The following is a 17,302-nucleotide window of genomic DNA, read 5'->3' as shown; positions in this document are numbered from 1 at the left end:
TAATATTTCAGTTATCCTCTCTCTTAAAAAGGTCCGGAACATTGTTTAAATAATCAAAATATCAAAAAATGAAGGAAAAATTCGATTTTTTTCTTCGTTTTTTGTTTAAAAGTATTCATTTCCGAGAAAAGTTGTACTGACATAAAAGTCACGTAATTAAATTTCCTATAACATAGAATTAGTTAAGAGTTTAAAAAATAGACACCCTAGTTGCAAAATAGCAATAATTGCGAAAAAAAACATACAAAAACAAGTATTCGCATTTTACGTTTTTCAACCATTTTTGCTACACTTAGGACCTTCGTATTTGACCAAGAAAAACTTTATGATACAGTAAAACAATACTGGAAATTTTATTACGATCGGTATAATAGATTTTAAAAAATAAATTTTGCAATACAGCTTTCGCAAAAAAAATTATTTTTTCAAAATGTTACAGGACTGAAAATAAAGCAGATAGCAAGTTGAATTTTTTCTTGCTTATAGAAGTGTACTGTACCTTTCATTTACAATTTGCAAAATTAAAATCGATTAATTAGCACGGCGTCAGGAAATTTTTTAAATAAACATTAATTTTTGGTGCTACGAGCAGGACAGCGGTGTTCGATTCACACAAGTTGATTTCCACCAAAATTCTTTCGAATCTTTATCTAATATATTATTTTCTTACTCTATATTTCTTTTTGTATTTTAAAATTTTAATGTCACAAAAATCAAACTAATTTTATTATTGTTTGTGAAATATTGTTTAAATAATTGCATGTGTTTAAAAATAATAAACTTTTATTCTCTAAGTTAAATTTCTTTTATTCTAAAAGTTAAAATATATGAACAAAGAAAATTTTTGCTAATAAAAGTGTTATTTCAAAGGATAGAGTATGCGTTTTTATTTTGCAATAAACAAATTTATTTATTTATATCGAAATGTAATAAAAATTAAAATGTATCAATCATTATCAAAGGTCATTGGAATGCCCAATTAGAGCAAACTATCCGCTGTCCTGCGCGTAGCACCAATAATTAATGTTTATTTAAAAAAATTCCTGACGCCGTGGTGTCAATCGATTTTAATTTTGCAAAATTTCAAATGAAAGGTACAGTACACTTCTATACGCAAAAAAATGTCAACTTGCTTTCTGCTTTATTTTCAGTCCTGTAACATTTTGAAAAAATGAATTTTTTTTGCGAAAGCTGGCTTGAAAAATTTATTTTGCAAAATCTATTAAACCGATCTTAATAAAATTTACAGTGTTATTTTACTGTATCATAAAGTTTTTCTGACTGAAATATGAAGGTTTTAAGTGTAGCATAAATGGTTGAAAACCGTAAAATGCAAGTACTTGTTTTTTTATGGTTTTTTCGCAATTATTTCTATTTTGCAATAAGGGTGACAACTTTTAAAATTTTTAACCACTCCTATATTGTAGGATATTTAATTTCGCAACTTTTATGTCAGAGCAACTTTTCTCTGAAGTGAATACTTTTAAAGTTATAATCAAAAAACGAAGAAAAAAATCGAATTTTTCCTTAATTTTTTGACATTTTGATTATTTAAACAATGTTCCGGACTTTTTGAGATGGAGGATAACTCAAACATTATTATTTGATTTATTTTCAAGCAATTTCTGCAAAAAAAATTTGAGTCACCTCTCAACGTCCAAATGTACTAATATTTTTACAGATGAGCCCTGGTCTAATACCAAAAAACCACACTTTAAAAATAAAAATCGACCTGTTCCGGGATTTGTTTCCAAAATCATCCATTCTCTAAAAAATGAATTTATTCCATAATTTTACCTCTCACTGAATATAGTCACACTATGGGTCTGGATCCCGCGTACCAAAAAAAGTTGATTAATAGCAAGCTGAAAATCTGTTATTAGCTTAACGGTGTCTAGTCGGACAAACTTTAATGTATGGGAACACTGCAACAGGGGAAGTTTTAATTGTGGAACAGGTTAAAAATTTGGAACGTCAGACTACGAAAACGTTCCATGTATTTTGTCGGACAGAACTTCTAGTTGATTTGTTTTAACTTCATTAAACTCTCGTACAAAAACCAGACTTATATTTATCACCAACTGGGCATTCTAATAAGTTCAAGACGAAGAACATGTCAAATGCGAGAAATTATATTGGTGATAAATAGCAGTCTGATTTTTGCATAATATGACTTTAATGAAACGGTAACAAATCAATTGCAAGTTCTGTCCAAAAAAATTCATGGGGCGTTTGCGTAGTCTGATGTTTCAAATTTTTAAATTGTTCCACAATTAAAACTTCCCCTGCACCAGTATTCCCGTACATCAAAGTTTGTCCGAATAGACACAGTTAATAGGTCTGGATCCCGCGTATAAAAAAAAGTTGATTAATAGCAAGCTGAAAATTTGTTAATAGCTTAAGGGTGTCTAGTCGGATAAACTTTGATATATGGGAACACTGTAACAGGGGCAGTTTTAATTGTGAAAGAGGTTAAAAATTTGGAACGGTCAGACCACGAAAACGGCACATTTATTTTGTCCGACAGAATAGGCTTAAACACTTCGAACAGAGATTAAACTCTCATGCAAAAATCAGACTGCTATTTTATCACCTGTCATAATTCCTGTCATTTGACATATTCTAAATGTTCCACTCATTAAAACGCCCATTTGGTGATAAATAGCAGTCTGATTTTTGCATGAGAGTTTAATCTCTGTTCGGAGAGTTTCAGACCGTTCCAAATTTTTAACCTGTTCCAAAATTAAAACTTCCCCTACTCCAGTGTTCCCATATATCAAAGTTTGTTCGACTAGACAACCTTAAGCTATTAACAAATTTTCAGCTTGCTATTAATCAACTTTTTTTTCATACGCGGGATCCTGACCTATAAGCTATTAGCAAATTTTCAGCTTGCTATTAATCAACTTTTTTTGGTACGCGGGATCCAGGCCCATAGGTATTTATAAAAAATATATCAATGAACGAAAAAAAATGACACATTCAATTTAAAGAAGATTAACAGTTTCAACGTTATTCAACGTTATTTTTTCAACGTATTCAACGTATATTTATTACATTTACAGGTTTTGTCTAAAATCGTGACGATCAAAGTTAAACGAACCAAGAAAAATACGATTAGAGTTCACTTACCGAAATGCTGTCAAATATTTTATGGTGATAGGGAACGCAGAAGGGTGGTTTGGCGGACGATGACTTTATTTTTTCGCAGATGTATCTAAAAAAAAATAAACTTGACCTTAGTATAAAAGGAAAGAAAAGTGGTTTTTTATTTGAAGGTTATGAATGCCGACGGCATGAGACCCTTTCTGTGCATATATTATTATTTATAAAGAAAACATAAAATGTGATATATTTGCATGACAATAAACTCCTAAAAAGAATTATTTTTATAAACCTTCCTCGCAGATTTTTTAACTTTTTTTCGTAGAGGTTCATAAATTTAGGTTAATTTTTTTTTCTTTTTGTTATTATTCGATCACGTTCATTGGTCTCTTTACTCAGTTAATTAATTATACGCATGAAGCCTTCTAACTACATATAATAAATATAGTATATTAGCAAAGTGGGGTTATGTGGGGCCGACTAAGGTCCATGAGGTTTTACAACTCATTTTTATGTATTTTGACACGATGACTTCGAGCTGTTAAACGAATAGAATGAGTGAGTTTGGAGGTAAGGCTGTCCATAAATAAATCAAAAGCAAAGATTTTGATTCATGAGATTAATGAAAAATATTACTTTAATTTTAAAAATATTTTTTGTTTAAAAACTAATTTCAAAATTAAACAGACAATTTTCCCATTCCGTTAGGTCAAAAATATTTAGCCACTACATTGTCATGTTTTGACGTTTATTTGTGTAAGCGGAAATGAATTGTCAATTTTGAAGTTAGTTTCCCTTAATGTTAACAACCGTATTGTCATCGAGAGAGCGCAAATGCCATAATTCTTCTCCTTCTACTGCACTAGCAGCCCAAATTGGGCCCTGGCCTCCTTTATTTTTGCCTCCACCCTTGCTTGTCTGTGGCTTCTCTTCTCTATACACGGACTCCTAAAAGGGCTTGCGCGTCGCTGTTTACTGTGTCTTCCCAGCGCTTTCTTGGCTTTCCAACCGGTCTCTTTCCCTGCATTCTAGCATACAGTGCTCTTTTTGGTAGCCTATCCTCTCCCACTCTTATCACATGTCCGGCCCATTGCAATATTTGTATTCTAATGAAGTCTGACAGGGGTGTTTCCTTATAAAATTGATAAAGCTCGTTGTTGCATCGACTTCTGAAGATTCCGTTTTCCCTCACAGGTCCTAGTATTCTCCTCACTACTTTCCTTTCGAATGTGTCGAGTTTGTTTTTGGATGTTTCTTTCAGGACCCATGCTTCATTGCCATAGCATGTTATTGGTCGAATTAAGGTTTAATAGATTCTCATCTATGTATTTCGGTGGAAATTTTTAGACCAAAGTGGTAGGGGTGCCCAAGCGGGGATTTTTGCAGTTACTCGAGCGCGTCAGATTAGCATAAGGGGAGAAACCTGCTACCCTGCAGATGTACCTCTACCATATATTGGCTCTTAACACAAGGGCGTTCGTTAAGGGGAACCCGAAAAAAAAATGTATCCTTAAAAAATCTCGAAATTGTCAGATTAAGATAAGGTAAGTTAAGTACATGCAAAAGAGTGTATATTTCAAAAATCTGACGATTTGAGCCGGGCTTAAGAAAATGGATGAGTTCCAAAATTTCACAAGAAAAAAGCGAATATTTCGCGAAATGAATGACAAATCGAAAAACTAAAAAATTTGTGCTCAATATTTTTTATAAATCTATCGAATGATACCAAACACGACTTCCCACGGAAAGGGGTGGGGGGTAAATTTAATATTTTAAATACGAATCCCACGACATTTCGCGAAAGGAACATCAGATCGAAAAACTGTAAAATACACTTATTCAATATTTTTGAAAAAATCTATCGAATGCCACCAAACACGACCCCCCACGGAGGTGGGGTCGAGGGTTACTTAAAAATCTTAAATAGGAACCCCCAATTTTTTATTGCAGATTTGGATTCCTTGCGTAAAAATAAGTAACTTTTATTCGAAATATTTTTTCGAGTTATGGATAGATGGCGTAATAATCGGAAAAAACCATTGTTGGAAATGGAAAATTAAATTAAAAAATGGCAAGCGCCCAATAAAATGGAAAACTTTACTTAACTTTTTTTGGTTTTAGGACCTACTCTTCACAACCCAATAAGTCGCCATAACGCTCGAGTGACTGCACATTTAGCATATTTTGCTCCCCTAGTAAAATGTATGGAAGAGGGTAAAATAAGCTCTGTTGGCCTGCGTTATTCTCTTCCGTATTTCTCCATCTTCTGATCCGTCGGCATATACATAGTTCTACTCCCAGGTAAGTAAACTTTCCAACCGTTTTAATGTCATCTTCATGTATAATGTTTTGTGGGACTATATTTCTCCTCGTCTGTGTCAGTATTTTCTTCTGTGTTAATTTCCGGACCTAGCGTTTTTGTTTGCGTTTTTAACTCTGAGTATGTTTCCTGTGCTCATGTTGATGTTCTACTCATAATATTAATATCATCAGTACAAGCGGCCAGTTGAACCGTTCGGTTGGTCAGTAGGTTTCCTCGTCCAGTTTGCATTTACCTAACCGCATACTCCAGTGCCAGATTAAACAAAGAGATGGCCAGCCCATTTTCCTGTTTTAGTCCCTGCGAAATTTTGAAAAAGTCTGTCCGGTGGTTTTGCATTCGTACACATGCCTAAGTTTTATCCATTGTGGCTTTAATGAGTCTAATTAGCTTGTGTGGTATTGTCAATTCAGCTAATATATTGTAGAGTTTGTTCCTTTTGACTGAGTCGTATGCCTGTTTGAAGTCTACAAACACGTTGTGAACATCAATGTCGTGTTCCCATGATTTGCTCAAGATCTGTTTGACTGTACATATTTGATCCAGTGTCGATCTTCCCCGTAGGAAGCCCGTCTGATGATCTCCAATAATATTTTCTGCTAGTGGTTGGAGCCGCTGGTTTATAGTATACGTGAGCACTTTATATGCTGTACATAGTAGAGGAATTCCACGGTAGTTTTTTACTGGAGTTTGTCTCCTTTTTATAGATCGGGCATATTATGTTTTTCTTCCAGTAGTCGGGTATTATCTCTTCTTGCCATACGTCTTTGATCAGCGCGTGGATGTGATTTGCTAGGTGGTCATCACCTACCTTATACAATTCTGCTGGTATTTCGTAAACTCCCGGGACTTTATTGTTTTTCTAGGCCTTAATATCTTCGAGAATTTCCTCTATGGTTGGAGCTTCTACTCCATTCTCTACTTCATTCTCTTCTATATAGTTCGTACCCATTTCATCTTCCATGTCTACTTGTGTCCCAAGTAGGGTCTGAAAATGGTCTTCCAGGTTTCTGTGACTTTCTGTTGGTCACTGATTATTTGCTCACTTTCATCTTTACAAAGCCTTGTTTAAGGTTTATACCCATTTTTTATCTTTTTTAGGTATTCTTAAGCCCCTCTAATTTCTTTGTTTTTTGAAATTTTCTTCCATTTTTTCTATTTGTCCATTTTCATAGGCTCTATTTTTATTTCTATATATCTTGTCTGTCCTAATTATCTCAATGTAAATTACCTATGTCCAGCTGAACGCTTTACGTACTGTATTAAAATAAACATGTTACAATTTTCAAATAGACATATTATTATTTTGACTCAAATATTCGTGATGCCTCCAAATACAGGTTTTGTAACTATAGAAACAAAAATATTGAATTGTCAAATTTGACGCATTTGCTTATTTTTGTCAGTATTTTTAGTAATTTCTCGTGTTTTCTCTGCTTGTAATAATTTAAAAAAGCAAAATTACCTAATTTAATCATGAGTTATGATGAGTGTTCGATTTCTGGTATTCCTCCAGAACCGATGGAAGTAATGAATGCTTCATTAGATTTATTGCCAACAAAATCCAGAGACAAATATAACCATTCATACAACAGCTTCATGGATTATCGTAAGAATCAAAATGCAAGTTCTTCTCAGAAAACGTTGAAAAGAAAAATTAATTGTAGTTAATTACATATTACATTTTTGGTTTCAGACTACCTTACAACGTGTTGAAATTATTTAAAATAAATTTGTTCTTTAATAAACTTTTTCTGAATCTGCTGTAAGGAAAAAATATTTCCTTAGGGTACGGAATAGTATATTGTGCAACAAGTGCAGAAAGGTACTAATTTCTCACGAGTTTGAAAAGTTGCGGTGCCGCAATTCAAACGAGTGAGAAATTACCTTTCTGCACGTGTTTCACACTATACTTTTTCTACAAGCACAGTTTTTCCTAAAAATAAAAATCACAATTTCCAAACGACGATTAATTATAATAGGTACCTATGTGATAAATTTTAAACTGTATTTAATTAATACCTACTAATCAATTTAAATTCCTTATACCTAAATAAATTGCACAGAAATCAGTTAAAAAATTAATGCACTGCCTTAATTTCTTTAAATTTAAACAATTATTACACATTATTGACATTATATTTATGCAGTCACGGATTTACACAAAACCTACTTCATTCGACGTCTCTTGCACAGGTTGCTAAATCCTTATTGGTTATTTGATAATTATAAAATGTTTAATAAGAATAAGATTGTAAAATAAAACAGTTGTAACATCCATAATTTAGTTTCTATGCTATAGTTAAATATAATAATTGTCTTATAGGTTATATATTTGTCTAAAGTTTAACCACGGATGTAAACAGAATATAACGTTACTCAGAATGCGGTAGTCCACGGATGTAAACAGAATATAACGTTACTCAGAATGAGGTAGTCAACTGTGCAGAAAAGAACTTTGCGGCACAGAAACGTCACTTTGCGGCACAGAAACGTCACTTTTCTGCACACTAATGTCAAATATCTTATACTGTGAGAAAATATCAAGTTTGCTAACATAAAACCGTGCAGAAAAGTGCACTTTGAATAGTGGTTGTAGAAAATAGTTATTTTTCTACAACCACTATTCAAAGTGCACTTTTCTGCACGGTTTTATGTTAGCAAACTTGATATTTTCTAAGATATTTGACATTAGTGTGCAGAAAAGTGACGTTTCTGTGCCGCAAAGTGACGTTTCTGTGCCGCAAATTTCTTTTCTGCACAGTTGACTACCTCATTCTGAGTAACGTTATATTCTGTTTACATCCGTGGACTACCGCATTCTGAGTAACGTTATATTCTGTTTACATCCGTGGTTAAACTTTAGACAAATATATAACCTATAAGACAATTATTATATTTAACTATAGCATAGAAACTAAATTATGGATGTTACAACTGTTTTATTTTACAATTTTATTCTTATTAAACATTTTATAATTATCAAATAACCAATAAGGATTTAGCAACCTGTGCAAGAGACGTCGAATGAAGTAGGTTTTGTGTAAATCCGTGACTGCATAAATATAATGTCAATAATGTGTAATAATTGTTTAAATTTAAACAAATTAAAGCAGTGCATTAATTTTTTAACTGATTTCTGTGCAATTTATTTAGGTATAAGGAATTTAAATTGATTAGTAGGTATTAATTAAATACAGTTTAAAATTTATCACATAGGTACCTATTATAATTAATCGTCGTTTGGAAATTGTGATTTTTATTTTTAGGAAAAACTGTGCTTGTAGAAAAAGTATAGTGTGAAACACGTGCAGAAAGGTAATTTCTCACTCGTTTGAATTGCGGCACTCGCTTGCGATCGTACCGCAACTTTTCAAACTCGTGAGAAATTAGTACCTTTCTGCACTTGTTGCACAATAGGGGAAAGTCGGATAAAATGGTCCCCCTGGGTCAAATGGTCCCCTACCATATTTCTCATAATTTTCATAAAACCATTATTTAGCTATCTTTATTATATTCAGTACTACTAGCGCCACCTATGTACGAAGCTGTGAAGATATGCGAAGCATATTAAGCTAGTTTTAATATAACCTATAAAAACACACGTGATATTGTTAATTTCGTGGTTGCAAAAATTGTGTTTTTAGGCGTTTTAATTAAAGTAAGTAGAACTTTTTAATGGAGTTTAAAAAGGTATCCTTTTTGTTTATATCAGATATGTTACAATTTCTCTAATTATCCGAAGTCACTCATGTAAATTAGTTTTTATATTTGATCAGATTTTGAGGTAAAATGGTCCCTCCATGTTGAGGCAAAATGACCCCGGGGACCATTTTACCCTTGCTTAGCCTACCAAATAAAGTTTTGAGCTATACAGAAATATTTTTTATAACAATCAAATGTAGTTATATTATCTTTACAGAGATAATGGTTAGAACTTATGTTCGGAAGACGACAAGACAACAATGGGATTCAAATTCAATGAAACTTGCCTTGGAAAATATTTCTAACGGTATGCCTTTTAAAAGAGCTGCTAGGATTTATAATCTGCCTTTAAGTACTTTAAAAAGAAGGGCCAAAAATCAAAATGTATTGGTAAGTGAACTAAAAGTAGACTAGTTTATTTATAAAGGAGATGTCAGAAAATTATCGTTACTTTCTTTTAGGCAACAGGTTATTCGAAAATACTTGGTCGATTCACTACAACATTGCCCGAAAAATTGGAGACTTCCTTAAAGGAGTATCTTTTAGATATGGAAGACAGACTATTTGGTATGACGAAGAAAAACATTTGTGAAATGGCGTACTCCCTTGCGGAGAGGAATGGTATTAAACACAGGTTTTCTAAGAACAAAAAGTCAGCTGGAACGGCTTGGTTTAGAGATTTTCTAAAGAGATACCCAGAGATTTCTTTTAGAACTCCTGAGGCTACCTCAGCTGCCAGGGCAAGAGGCTTTAATAAAGAGGCAGTTGCTAAGTTTTTTTCTCTTTTAGATGAAATACAAAATAAAAATAACTTTAACCCTATGAGGATATATAATATGGATGAGTGTGGCATCCAAACGGTTCCTAACAAGTTACCCAAAATTTTAGCACATAAAGGACGGAAACAGGTTGGTTTCCTAACAAGCGCTGAAAGAGGACAAAATGTCACCGTTGTTCTCTGTGTAAATGCTGCAGGTCAATTCATCCCTCCAGAAATAATATTCCCACGCAAACGAAGGAATGAATTATTATTTCTAGGTGCCCCACTTGGAACACTTTCTCTTTACAACGAATCTGGATACATGAAATCTGACACCTTTATTCTGCTCTTAAAGCATTTTCAACAGCATACACAGTGCTCAGTTGAAAATAGGGTTCTATTATTGCTTGATGGTCATTCAAGCCACAAATCTGTCGAAGCTATAGAATACTGCAGAGAAAATGGAATTATAATGCTGTCGTTTCCTCCACATTGCACGCACGAGATGCAGCCATTGGATGTAGCAGTATTTTCACCTCTAATGACGTATTTTAATGAGGAAATTATTTTATGGCTTAAAGCAAACCCTGGAAAGGTCATAACTCTGTATAACATAGCTCTTGTTTGGAAAATCGTACCGACGAGCTGCCACACTTAACAACGGACTCAGTGAATTCGAGAAAACAGGCATTTACACTTTTAATCCGAACATATTCCCCGATTGGAAATTTAAACCATCGTATACGACTGATCGACCTCTAGTGGAAAATGAAACCGTTGATCCCATCGACGTACAAAGAACTCCTTCTCCACAAAGGGATACTTCTTCTCTTGTAAGGGTTTTATCTATAAAGAAAAGAAAAATTCGTAATATATCTTCATCAGACGATTCAGAGGAGTGGGAAGCTAGTGGAAAATCTTCAGATGATGTCAGCCTTTGTGGAAACAGTCCGGAGGAATTATCGGACAATGAAACTTTAGTCACTGCAGCTTCAAATCCGGAAGTTGTTGCGTCAAATCATAAAATTGAAGTTACAAGCTCCGTAGTTGGTAATTCAATCCCAATTTCCGAAGTTAGCACTTCAAAACAAAATGAAATTCCATCATTGCTGGACGATACTTTTGTAACTCCATATGATATATCTCCACTACCTCAGGCACCTCCTCAGACAAGGAGTTCAAGGCCTTCGCAAGGATCGACTGTTTTCACCTCCACACCAAATTATTTTTTGATGAAAGCAAAACAAAAAACACCCAAGCCAACTTCACAATCAGCTAGAACAGCTGTAAGCAAAAAGGTGTTTGGAAAAAACAAAGAAAATAAGAGATTTGATGATGATGAAGATGACGTTGCCTGTATATTTTGCTCGGAATTATTCAGTAAATCGCAGGCGAAGGAGGTTTGGATCAAGTGCAGTTTGTGCAATAAATGGTGTCATTTATTGTGTGCGGGTGTAACTGGAAAGCAGAAATTGTATATTTGCGATTTTTGTAAATAAAAATGTAGAAATTACGTTTCCTTTACAAAAGAACTATAGGGGTCATTTTACCTCATGGATGGGTTCATTTTACCCCAACCATGGTGTATCCTGGTGTAACCAAGGCAATATCAATAAAATCCTACAACAAAATGAATGCATGAATAATGTAGATGCCCTAAACGAAAATATCGTAGAAGCTATTCGAGAGGCTCAAGTAAAATGCTGTCCTAAAAGAAGCCAAGACGAAAAAATAACCATTGAAACAAAGCAACTAATGGAAACTAGAAGAAAAATCAAAGAAAACGAAAGCACTGACGAAGAAGAACTGCGAAAAATAAACAAAGAAGTATCAAAAGCTATAAGGAAAGATTTAAGGAAATTTAAGAATGAAAAAGTCCAGCGGACTATAGAAGAGAATAAAAGTCTGAAAGTCCTGAGAAGGCGGCTAAACAATGGAAAATGCGAAATACACAAACTAAAGAACAAAGAAGGAGTCCCCACATCAAATAGAGAAGAACTACTACACATAGTTGAAGACTTCTATCAAGAACTATATACAAGCCAAAGAGAAGACCAAAAGAATTTAGAAGCCGCTGCATCACGCAAAGTTATCAACCAGGGTTCAGAGCTCATGCCAGAGATCACACTAAGCGAAATCCAGGACGCAATGAAAAGGATGAAAAACAACAAAGCGCCAGGAGAAGATGGAGTCGTAATAGAAGCTATAAAGATGGGTGGACGTGTCCTTCTCAACCAAATAAAAATTTTGTTTAACCTTTGTCTAACAGATTGTTGCATACCGGAAACATGGAACAATGCAGTAACAATTTTACTACACAAGAAAGGAGACAAGGCGCACCTAGAAAACTATAGACCAATCAGCTTATTGAACCACATCTATAAAATGTTTACCCGAATAATTACGACAAGACTAGAAAAAAAGTTAGATTTCTACCAACCCCGAGAACAAGCTGGATTCCGCTCAAAATTCGGAACGAACGATCACCTACAAACAGCAAAAACCTTAATAGAAAAGTCGATAGAATATAACAAACCACTGGTACTTATCTTCGTAGACTTTCACAAAGCCTTCGACACTGTGGAATTAGACAGCATTATAACTGCTCTGAACAATAGTAGAATAGATTACCGGTTTACAAAGTTAGTGCAAACATTATACCAAAACGCCACAATGCGTGTAAAACTACATGATACTACCAGAGAAATTCATATCAAGCGAGGTGTGAGACAGGGCGACACTCTCTCACCTAAATTATTTATAGCGGTCCTCGAATACGCCTTTAAAATGCTAAAGTGGGAAAATAGAGGAATAAAGATAGATGGAGAAATGCTCAATCATCTGCGTTTTGCCGACGATATAGTACTTATTACCGAAGATCTGGGTGAAGCACAACAAATGCTACTAGAATTAGAAAACGTGTCTTCAACAATAGGTCTAAAAATGAACATCAGTAAGACCAAATTTATGACAAATTTAGTTCCCAGCGAACACCTAACCATCCAAAATCAAGTGGTAGAATTGACAGAAAAGTACATATATCTCGGTCATGAAGTCAGAATAGGCAAGGACAATCAGACCTGCGAATTTCAACGACGAATAACACTTGCTTGGGCGGCGTATGGATCACTAAGAGACATCTTTAAGAGCAACATCCCGACAGCTATGAAACGGAAGACATTTGACCAATGCGTTCTTCCTATTATGACATACGGAGCAGAAACTCTCACGCTCACAAAAACAACAGCACTAAAAATGCGAGTGGCACAAAGGCGCATGGAAAGATCGATTCTCGGCGTGACAAAAAAAGACAAAATAAGGAACCAAGACTTAAGGAAAAGAACAGGTATCACTGATGTCGTTGAACGTATAGCCAAGCTGAAATGGAATTGGGCAGGTCACATAGCGCGACTGAAAGACTCACGATGGACCAGAAAACTAATTGACTGGCGCCCAAGAGAAGACAAACGCAGCAGAGGACGACCACCAACACGCTGGATGGACGACATTAAACGAATATCCAAGAAATGGCAACAAGAAGCACAGAACCGTGAAGAGTGGCGAAGAATGGGAGAGACCTATGTCCAGCAGTGGACAGAAGAGGTTGTATGATGATGATGGTGTAAAATGGTCCCTTTAAGGCTCTTTAAAAATAATGTTATTTTACTTTTAACTCTATACTTAAATAAAAAATTTTCAAAGAAATATGTTCTGTTATTACGCAACTTCTTGTCTAATTAAACTGTGCTTAAATATTTCGTTTTTTGTCATGTGTAGCAAAAAGAAGTTAGAGGGACCATTTTGCCTCACTTTCCCCTATACTATTTCCTAACAAGTGCAGAAAGTCATTATTTTTCGCACGCGAGTGCAGTTTGCCGAACGACGTGAAGCGGGAGTTCGGCAAGCAGTCGAGTGCGGAAAAGAGACTTTCTGCAAGAGTTAGGAACAATATTTTTTCTAAGAGTCTTTAAAAAATTACCAAATATTAATAAATTAATTTAATTAATATGAAAATACATACACAAATTAATTCTTTGACAAGGTTGTCAAAACCAAAATTTCAATATAATTAGTTAGCATGACGACGATCTTGGTTTCCATGACGATGATTCAAAACGACTGTTATTGTCTACCGATTTGACTTTCGAATATTATGTCAAAATAATTTTATTTCATCGAATTGTCGCGTTAATTTCATTAAAACAGGAACACAATAAGATATATTTGAAATAAATTAGTAAATAATATCTAAATATTAGTTTACTGCATGTATTATAATTACTTTAAGGCCACATTATAATAATAATAATAATAAATATCTTTATTAATATTTAAAAAATTATAAAATAAGGATTTATAATATATTTGTAGGGCGAGATTCAGTTTGTATATTGCTGTCAAGAGACAACAACATACATCTGCTCTTCCACTTAACACCCAATGTTGCAATTTATAGTCTAACTTAAATTATTTATAAAAAGTATATATTATAATTCAGAAGTACCTACAGCTGTCAATAATCAATGTAAATAAATATCTATAATTAATAATAACTTAATATTTCTTATAAATAGCAATTGGTATATTCGTATATATGTTACTGTTCACTAAACAGAAGCTTAAACATTTTTCTTTTAAACATTGTCCTGGAAATGATTCGAAAGCTGTCACACAAATCGTTATAGTAGCTAATAATTGAAAAAGAAAATGAACGTCTAAAAAAATGTGTTGAATGGCTTGCATGGTAAGGTGAGAGAATTTTTATGTCGAAGGTTAAGATTATGCACGTCAGTCCTGTAAGTTATTCTATCCTACAAATATGGAGGCATTCTATCCCTAATGACTTTATGATAGAAGCATAAAGCATGTAGTTTTCGTCGATTTTTCATATTTAACCATTTGAGTTTAGTAAATATAAAGAGGGCCGGCGTAGCCGAGTGGTAGTGTGCTAGGCTAGCGTGCCGGTGGTCCGGAGTTCAAATCCTACCGCCGGTAAGAACAACTAGACATTTTCAAAAATGTTTATAGGCCCCAGGTCGACTCAGCCTGAATAAAATGAGTACCTTGGGTAAAACCAGGGGCAATAATAGGCGGTTGAAGCGTAGCACTGGCCCTGTTACCTTCCTTGTATACCGTAGGCCCTAGATATAGCAGACTACCCTGCTATACTCCCAAAGCCACGTGAGCGGTATACAACGGGAGACTATTATTAGTTTAGTAAAGGTACTACTTATACTTTGATATTTTCTGATTTCGGAAACTAAACGCAGGCAACAATTTTGCAACTTTTGTATTCTCCGGGAATCGAATTCTGTGAGACATGCGTGATAAAGTACATCGCAGTACCTAATTAAGTTTTGATAAAATTAGAGCATTACACAACATAGATTTGGTAGCTCTGTTTAATATACTACGGCTTTGATATAACATTTTCAGTACCGCGTATCCTCTTTGTAGACACAGACTGACGTGATGCGTAAATCTTAAATCTTCATCTAACCACACACCAAGGCTTTTAATTTTTTTAATAAAAACTAAAGTATCATCACCAAAGGTAATTTTTTTTGAGTAATTTTCCAAAAATATTTTTCTATGAGCTGATTTTCCGAAAATAATAGCCTGAGTTTTTGATGCATTCAATTTTAAAGAATGATTTTGGGAAAAAATTTGTAAGCTGAGTAAATCATAATGTATTGCTTGGACCGCCTGTTCACATTCACCTAAACTAAATGATATATAAAGCTGAGTATCGTCTGCATAATAATGTTGAGAACAAGATAAAAAAGTAGAAGGAAAATTTGATATGTATATAGAGAATAATATTGGGCCTAATATAGAACCTTGAGGCACACCAGTATTAACTCTTAAAAAAGTTGAAGTAGTTTGATTAAGTTTTACTGCTTGATATCTGTTAGAAATATATGATTTTATTAAAGAAATTTCTCCAAATCCTAAACCAATATATTGTAAGACCAATATATCGTCATTAATGGTGTCAAAAGCTTTTGAATAGTCCCAAAGCATTAAGACTGATATTTTATTTTGATCATAGGCTCTATAAATGTCATCCGTAATATTTAATAAAGCAGATAAACAGCTGTGATTGGACCTAAAGCCAGATTGCACGGGAAGAATTATATTGTTATTATTTAAATGTTTTACTAATTGGATTTCGATTGCTTTTTCCAAAATTTTAGATAACGTTGGTAATATACTTACAGGCCTTAGATCGTTTAAAGATTCGGAAACTTTTGTTTTGGGCAAAGGGATAACATGTGCCCTTTTCCAATTATCGGGAAAAATTAAGTTCTTCAAGCAAAAGTTAATAACATGAGTGATGTATGGTAGAAGAAATGGAATACATAACTGAAGCGTTAAAATATTAATACCATCGTGTCCAGTAGCTTTACTCTTAATGTTGTTAATTATATGTAAAATATCGATTTCTGTGACTGACCTAAACTTAAGTGCCGACGTGAGAGAATCTATTACATTATTTTGGTAAAATATTTTTGTATCAAAGTCTGCATTCATTTTAGGTATAACATCAATGAAATGTTTATTAATCTCGTTTGCAGTCCACGTGCCACTTATTTTTTGTACATTTTTACTGTATTTTCCTCATTTGTTAAATGTTTTAAATCACTCCACATATCTTTGATAGATTTGGCCTGTAGGTTTTTAAAATATGATTTTTTTTTTCTCTTACAATTGTGTTTGATACTAAGTTACGTAACTGTTTATAATTTATCCATTGCTCGATATTCTTGGTTATTTTATACCCAGCAAATGCTCTATCCCTATCCAACATCATAGCTCTAATAGTGTCAGTCAACCATGGAGCATATTTCTTTGTGATTCTGAAAATCCGAAAAGGGGCATGGATATCAAGCAAAGTAGTGATATTATCCGACAAAAATGCAACCTTACTATCTACATCTGTTAATTCGTAGATTATTTTCCACGGTATGGATTTCAAATTTGATCTAAAATGATCATAATTTAGTTGCTTAAAATTTCGACATGTAGTAAATTTAGTTTGGTTAGTTTTAACTTTACAGCCTAATTTCAACAACACCATTTCATGATCACTTATTTCTGGAACATGCACCACCCCCACAGACAAAACTTTTTCCTCAGTAGAAGTGATTACATAATCCAGCAAAGTTGATGTTGAATCTGTGACCCTTGTTGCTTGGTTAACCACCTGCTTTAGTCCGAGGCCTTCTATTACCTCTGTAACAAACTGTGTGGAATAATTACCAACATCCAACAAATCAACATTGAAGTCGCCCAAACAAAGTATATGGTCGACCAATGGCAGCACAGAGGACCAAACAGTTTCAAAAACTTCAAAAAAGGACTTATACAATGCTTCCTTGGGATTATAACAAACACCAACAGCCAATGTT

General features: G+C 33.9%; 1 protein-coding gene across 1 annotated transcript in view; it reads right to left on the bottom strand.

The window, feature by feature from the left end:
• Positions 1–17,302, bottom strand: part of LOC114330024 (guanylate cyclase 32E) — a 965,459-nt gene that overhangs the window by 292,869 nt on the left and 655,288 nt on the right. Inside the window, exon 7 of the mRNA XM_050647412.1 lies at positions 3,133–3,217. Within this exon, the coding sequence (XP_050503369.1) occupies positions 3,133–3,217 (85 nt within the window). The remainder of the gene's footprint in view (positions 1–3,132; positions 3,218–17,302) is intronic.

Source organism: Diabrotica virgifera, chromosome 1, assembly GCF_917563875.1.
Source record: "Diabrotica virgifera virgifera chromosome 1, PGI_DIABVI_V3a".
Taxonomy (NCBI): Eukaryota; Metazoa; Arthropoda; class Insecta; order Coleoptera; family Chrysomelidae; genus Diabrotica; species Diabrotica virgifera.
The sequence above is the reverse complement of the archived record's forward strand: the minus strand, read 5'-3'. Positions and strand labels throughout refer to the sequence as shown.